This window comes from Tachysurus fulvidraco, chromosome 11 (genome assembly GCF_022655615.1).
Source record: "Tachysurus fulvidraco isolate hzauxx_2018 chromosome 11, HZAU_PFXX_2.0, whole genome shotgun sequence".
NCBI lineage: Eukaryota > Metazoa > Chordata > Actinopteri > Siluriformes > Bagridae > Tachysurus > Tachysurus fulvidraco.
The window spans coordinates 1620833-1628332 of NC_062528.1; the positions used below are offsets into that span (position 1 = coordinate 1620833).

The 7500-nt window shown below is 43.2% G+C and overlaps 2 protein-coding genes across 2 annotated transcripts in view; one reads left to right on the forward strand and one right to left on the reverse strand.

The window, feature by feature from the left end:
* LOC113637886 (NADPH oxidase 4) overlaps nucleotides 1-1174 on the forward strand; it is a 15813-nt gene extending 14639 nt beyond the window's left edge. Inside the window, exons 17-19 of the mRNA XM_027138820.2 lie at nucleotides 153-221; nucleotides 323-423; nucleotides 994-1174. Of these exons, the coding sequence (XP_026994621.1) occupies nucleotides 153-221; nucleotides 323-423; nucleotides 994-1114 (291 nt within the window). The 3' untranslated portion in view covers nucleotides 1115-1174. The remainder of the gene's footprint in view (nucleotides 1-152; nucleotides 222-322; nucleotides 424-993) is intronic.
* An 824-nt stretch (nucleotides 1175-1998) lies between these two features.
* The window catches only part of tyr (tyrosinase), a 6371-nt gene continuing 869 nt past the window's right edge, over nucleotides 1999-7500 (reverse strand). The window contains exons 1-5 of the mRNA XM_027138718.2: nucleotides 7476-7500; nucleotides 5836-6052; nucleotides 2866-3013; nucleotides 2581-2762; nucleotides 1999-2482 (exon numbers count right to left, since the gene is read on the reverse strand). The exon at nucleotides 7476-7500 is cut by the window's right edge and continues 869 nt beyond it. Coding sequence (XP_026994519.2) covers nucleotides 2241-2482; nucleotides 2581-2762; nucleotides 2866-3013; nucleotides 5836-6052; nucleotides 7476-7500 — 814 coding nt within the window. The 3' untranslated portion in view covers nucleotides 1999-2240. The remainder of the gene's footprint in view (nucleotides 2483-2580; nucleotides 2763-2865; nucleotides 3014-5835; nucleotides 6053-7475) is intronic.

A 7500-nucleotide genomic window follows, 5' to 3' on the forward strand; every position in this document is an offset into this window, starting at 1 on the left:
CACACACACACACACACACACACACACACACACACACACACACACACACACATGGTCTGTAATGCCATCTGCTGTTTAGAGTAATAACTACACTCCTTTCTCCTAATCTTTCTGTTTGTGTGTTTCTTTCTCTGTCTCTTGTTTCTCTGTAGTTGTGGGAGGAGAATCGCCCTGATTTTCTGAATATTCGTCTTTATCTCACTGATACACACAATCTACAGGTAACACACACACACACACACACACATGCACACACGCACACACACAGACACACATATACACACACAGTATAACTGTGCATGACTTTTTTTTTTTTAACCAGAACCTCACAGAAGAAAAGTACCGCCCCCTGAGTTCCAGGCTGATGATTGGTCGACCCAGATGGAAGCTCCTTTTTCAGGAGATAGCGAAAGCCAATCGACAGTAAGTACTGAAACATGCAGAGAATTTATTTCATTTAATAAGGAATAAATCTATATATAAAAGTACTACAGGGCTAGAGAACTAGAAGTAGGAACTAGGTCTGGGAGCTGGAAGTGGGATGGACTATAACACTAGCACCATAAACTAGGAAAGTGAATTAATTAAGGAAATAAAAAGGAACTGATCAAACAACTAGGGGACTAGAGCTAGAAACGGTGAGGACTTGGGTACTAGAGCTAGAAACTGTGAGGACTAGAGCTAGAAATGGTGAGGACTAGTTTGCTAGATGAAGGAAGAGGAAGACTAGGATTTCAGAACCAGAGCTAGAACCTGAAGGAATCTGTATCTAGTTACAACAATTACCCTAAAAAAACCCCTAATAATACCCCCTCAGCCTCGTCATGGGGCAGTCGTCTCTAGACTAGAAGAGAAAGGGTTGTTATTAGTGAAACGAAAGCTAGTAAGTATGAGAACTTGATCGAGACATCTAATTGGAGTTCAGAGCTAGAACTTTTGAGGAGATCAGAGTTAGGAAAATTTCACAAAAGTCTTTTATTTTTGTTTCTGCAGCAAGAAAGTGGGTTTGTTCTGCTGTGGCCCTAAAAGTGTCTCCAGAGAGTTACACAAACTTTGTAACACCTTCTCATCCTCAACAACCATCTTCGAATACAACAAGGAGTCCTTCAGCTAACACACACACACACACACACACACACACACACACACACACACACACACACACACACACACACACACACACACACAAATAACAAATAAAAATCTCCACACCAGATTTTTTAGGAAATTAACGAAGGAAGCGGATTTTTACGGACAAATCGATTTTTTCCCGCTTTTTTTTATTATGATTCGTATTATTACTGTTTACGTATTTAAATGCTGATATAAATATAAAATTAGTTACTGTTTTTTTTAATGTCTGCTGTAATAATTTAAGAGTTTTATTTTTGTGTATTCTTTTTTATATTTTTTACTGTTACGCTGCAATTACGCTAATTACAAACTCCGACTTCTGGAATTTGTTGAATTCGCGATCCTCGGTTTCAGACGACGTTCGGGTCTGAGAAGCTTTTTATATATGTGGATGTTTATACGTGTTTTTTGTCAAATTAAAAATTTTGTGCGACACATTTTGTGTGATTCTGTTGATTTTGCACCATTTTATTAAATCGGTATATAAACAGTTTTGGTGTTTTCATAATAAAGAACATGTTTATTTTATTCACATAATAAGCATTTAGATTCATGTACAGAACAGTCTTTGGGTCTGACAGTGTGTGTGTGTGTGTGTGTGTGTGTGTGTGTGTGTGTGTGTGTGTGTGTGTGTGATTATTTGTGTATCTATCCATCTGTGTGTGTTTTCTTTTATTTTTTGTGTCTGTTGTGTTTTGAGTTGTGTGTGTTTGTGTGTCTTCACTTCTCCGTGTGTGTGTGTGTGAGTTATCTCTGCGTGTGTCTGGATGGTTGTGTGTGTACATACAGTGCTTCACCATGATGTGTGTGTTTTATTTTTTGTGTCAGTTGTGTTTTGAGTTGTGTGTGTTTGTGTGTCTTCACTTCTCCGTGTGTGTGTGTGTGTGTGTGTGTGTGTGTGTGTGTGTGAGTTATCTCTGCGTGTGTTTGCACGGATGGTTGTGTGTGTATACATACAGTGCTTCACCATGAAGTGTGTGTGTGTTTAAAATGTCATGTGTGTTCATACAGTACAAGTACATTGTATATATAACGTGATATTTGTTTTCTAATGATGTATGTGTGTGTGTGTGTGTGTGTGTGTGTGTGTGTGTGTGTGTGTGTGTTCAGAGTGTGGTCTGATACGAGGCAGTATCGTCCTCTTCACTGCTGTTCAGTAGTGGTTGATTCTCTCCGTATTCATTCTTCTTGTTCCTTCTGGGACGTGCCGCCTTCACGACTTTTCTGATTACCGTGGCGATGACTGCGGCGACAAGGGCTCCGAGCACTGCGGCCCCTAGCAGCCAGGGCCAAATCTGCTGGACATGCTCCCAATAAGGAGTGATAAACTCCTGCAGGAGCCGCTGAGCTGGAGAGAGAGAAAGAGAAATGTATCAGAAAATATAGATAAGTATAAGAATTTAGTGTGTGTGTGTGTGTGTGTGTGTGTGTGTGTGTGTGTCTCACTCGGATCCAGTAGGTAGGTGTACTCGTATCCCAGCTCTTTGGTAGATATGAAGTAGTCCATGTTTCTGTACAGAGGGATGAAGGGCACCATGTTGTAGGCTCCATTATGGCCAATCGGAGCGTTGGATTCTGGGTAGATACTCCGTGTAGGGCGGTGAAGACGTAGCCATCGCTCAAAGATACTAACACACATGCACACACACGCTCTTAAAGATGAACTCTCAATATCTGTGTGTGTGTGTGTGTGTGTGTGTGTGTGTGTGTGTGTGTGTGTTTTCATCTTACCTGTCTATAAATGCATGGTGTAGAAGGAATATGGGATCGTTAGCTGATGCTGGCACTGATGACATCGATCCATTCATGAAGATGTGTAGCGCGTTGTGCATCGTGCTTTGACCTGACACCGCCATGCCTGTCTCTGGACTCGCAAAACCTACACACACACACACACACATGCAATTACAACTCTCCTTGAAGGACATGGATGCTATGCTACACCTAAAGCTAACTCTAACCTAAATCTTGGTACACAAAAGGTAACACTTGTCTCTTTAATTAGAAGCAAATGCTAAAACTGTCAGTTATTCCTATCCTTAATACTAGCTCGCCATGGCAACGCGCTGATGCGGTAATGATGTCGCTTTGTAGAAGCCAACATTCTGTTTTCCTATTTAAGCTCAGACAAAAATATATCAAGACTAACTCCTCCTAGAGCTTTCGAGCAACCAAATTCTAATATGTAGTCGGCGCTGGTCTGACGTTTGTTGCGATTACCTTTCTAAGCGATCCGAGTACCGGTACTTCCGGGTACCGGGTCTCAAATTGACCTTTTTTCCCATAGACTCCCATTATAAACTTTGGAGGTTTATAACTGGGCAAGCTTCAAACTATCTACACCAAACCTGGCCAGCTCCTTTAGGGTGATACTCTGAATAAAGGTTTAAATTGGTGTACCGGTTGTCCCGCAGCCCCGCCCACAATATATGCAAAATCAAAAAACTTTTTACAACATGGACATGTGACATATCAAAACATTCAGAACAACGAATGGGAACTTCCTCACGGGTATTCTGATGACGTCACGTGATGTCAAAATTAGCACAACATGGACTTGTGACATATCAAAACACTCAACACATTGAGGAGAACTGCCTCACATGTATTCTGGTCACGTCACGTGAAAAAAATAATTAGCACAACATGGACATGTGACATAGTAAAACACTCAGCTCAATGTGGGGAACTTCCTCAAGAGTATTCGGATGACGTCACATGCTCGTCTCCACTTGCCTCCAAATGTTTTGGCACCCTATCTTTCTGTCCACTTGAATCCAAAAGTAACACTGACCCTAATGTCCATTCGCCTCCAAAAAGCACCGGCCTTTGCGAATACTTGCACCGTCAAAGCCAACATCAAAGTTCGTCGCGACGAACTTTACAAATCTAGTTTAAACATACATTTGTACTGTTAACATGTAAGTAAATTCTTTTTATAAGAACTGCCTTTACAGATGATGATGTTTTGAGTCATTACTCAAGTGGCTCCTGCCAAATCTGGACCGCTTCTGTAACAGATGAAGACTTTAATGGTGATGTAGCAGTAAAGAACATATTGCACCTTTTCCATAGCAAGCTAACTGGTTAGTTTGAGGTAAAAATATGAAAAATCACAACAGATTGGTGAAAGAGCTCAGAGTGCTCAAGCTTTGTTACGGTTTCTGCAAAAACGTGTTTGGTTTAACAGGAAATCAGTCACGCCGGATCGACGGAAAGCCGTATTTAGTGTTTACCCGAGAGACACGTGTAATGTCATGCAGGATTTAAGCATGTAAATCTGCTGAAGCAGGATTTTGTAGCCTGTTGTATGGTTTGGTTTCTTTTGAAAGGGATCTGCACACTTAGAGTACACGTGATTGCCTGGATTCTTTTTGATCAGACTGGCAAACACAAAAGAGCACATCGAGGTTCAATGCATGTGTTTTCACACGTTGATGAAGGCTTGCCTCCAGTTGCTGGTTAAGAGCCTTAATAGTTTATCAGCTAAAACCTTTGAGCATTTACTGGAGAGTGTGGAACACCATCCTATCCTTCTCACTCAGATAACAATACCTCCTGAACAGCTGTGGCATCATCAGGATTCAAATGTGAGTTCTCCTAATCACAAGGCAAACTTTTCTCCAGTCATGAGGCTTTACCCAAACCTTCACCAACATCTCAACACCAAGTAGCCACTTATCTTCCACTAACTGCCGTAGAGATGCCCATCTAGGTCTGATGTTGAAGTTGAGCTCAATTTGATCTGATCCCTATGGTGATTCCACACTCTACTGTAAGGAAACAAGCTGCTTTCAGCCACATTACGGGGAAACCGTGCTGCCATCGAGCAGATGATCTTCTGGGAAAATAGTAACCATAACTCACCGACTCTGGGTATACATCTCTGTCTCAACCCTCCCTGCTCCAGGGATGCTGTATCATAGCTGCCCCTGCACTCTGACCCCAACCTCCTCAGTTGGGGTATGTGAAGAAAAGAATTCCACTTTGCTGTAATGTATATGTGACCCATACTCAGAATTCGTTCTCTGCATTTGACCCATCCAAAGTGCACACACACAGCAGTTACAACACACACACACCGTGAACACACACCCGGAGCAGTGGGCAGCCATTTATGCTGCGGGGCCCGGGGAGCAGTTGGGGTGTTCGGTGCCTTGCTCAAGGGCACCTCAGTTGTGGCTGGCCCGAGACTCGAACCCACAACCTTAGGGTTAGGAATCAGACTCTCTAACCATTAGGCCACGACTCCCCCCTATGTGATGATAATAAAGGCTTCTATGCCCCCGTTCTATTCTATTCTATTCTATTCTATTCTATTCTATTCTATTCTATCCCTCTCAAGACCATGTGCAGAAACAAACCCATCATGAACTGACACTCGAGCTATGGTTATGCAAAACTGAAGGGGTCTGAGAGGAAGCCACCCTAGAGAGGAAAACACCCCAGAGGCTGATGCCAGTCTATATTAGGGAACCACACAGCCACTATCATGCTCATTCACACCCGAAGGAGTAGTCAGTCCCCGTACTGAGTAGTTTGGAGGTTTGGAAGATCAGAAAAAAAGAAGCTGGAGAAAATCCACATAGGGATCCACATGGCAGTACAGAGAAATTCTGAGTTTAGTTAGATGAAGGAGCAAAATCCATAAAGTCTAGCAAACAAGACTGTTACAAGATGTTCTGTCCGGTTCTTATTTACCTTCCAGCACGTTCCTGAAGCTCATGTTGGCACGTCTGTCGAGAGTGTCGCTCTCATACTGCCTGAGCGAGAGTACGAACTCCACGTCTGCGTTGCTAGGCAGCCGGGGGACACGGCTAGGGTCATGGTTGCCAGGGTTACGGAGCAGCGGACCTTCTGGTACACCGTCACACAGCACCTCACGTGCGTTGTACTCATCTGGATGAGTGCAGATCACCTACACACACAAATACAGACCTGTGGACCTTTCAGGGAAATGCGGAGAAAGTTTTTCTGGCAACTGGAGGTGAAACTCTCTGAACCGAGAGTAAAGCGGCTTTGGCTCCGGTCTACAAAGCCATCCGTCTGTGTGTGTGTGTGTGTGTGAACGTGACATGCTAAAAACCCTTGTGTGAGTCACATGTGCATAGTACAGCAACTAGAAAAAAGGGCAAACAAAAAAATCCTGCACCTACAGAGTACCACAGTGACTCTCAATTTGTCCTACCTTCCTACATGTCTATCTACAAAGTAAGATATTAATCGTAGGCTAGTTAGCATTACAGCGAGTCCAGTAGTTCAATAGCTAGCTAATGGTCTCTTTGGTAACAAGATAAAGCTCGGTTTATATATCACAAATTTGTGCTTTTTTTTTTTTTTTTAGCTGTCCGTAGTGTGTAAGTGTGTGTGTGAATGAGAGTGTGTGTGTGCCCTGTGATGGGTTGGCACTCCGTCCAGGGTGTATCCTGCCTCGATGCCCGATGACGCCTGACCCGAGACGTTCGGATAAGTGGTAGATAATGAATGAATGAACATATGTCTAAAAAAAATACACATTCCTACGAACCCTACAAGCTTGTGATGTCACAATGAAGCGGGAAGCTGGAGAATTTTCTTAACACATTTGAATGCCTACTGTAGCTACAACAAATTAGCCAGGGATTGTTAGTGATACGAGAGATCTTTAACCTTTATGATGTATTTACATTTCAGAACAACAAACTGTATAGTGATTATAAGGATGAATCCTGAGGCACTAATGTACAGTTTCACTAACATTCCAGACTACTGAAGGTGTGAACTGTTTGGTAGGAGTCAGGGTGACCATGTAACATTCTTTGTGTAGCAGTAATTTGTATAGCTTTGTGCTGCTGATGTAGTGAAGACTGAAGTATCTAGTGGAGATGTATAGGTCATTTTTATCTGTATGTTCAAGATATTAAGTGAAACACACACACACACTCACTCACACACACTCACACACACACACACACACACACACACACACACACACACACACACACACACACACCACAAAAAACACACACAGCTCTCGCTCGATCGAGGAGCGCGCGCTCACACACACACACACACACACGTCGCACCGCTCACACACATAACACACACACACACCCGCATCTCGCGGCTCCCTCTCTCGCTCGCACACACACACACCCACTCACACACACACTCACACACTCCCACTCACACACTCTCTCACACACACACACACACACACACACACACACACACACACACACACACACACACACACTCACTCACTCTCTCTCACTCTCTCTCTCACACACACACACACACACACACACACACACACACACACACACACACACACACACACACACACACACACACACACTAACTTTCCATGACGAGAAGACCGAAGCC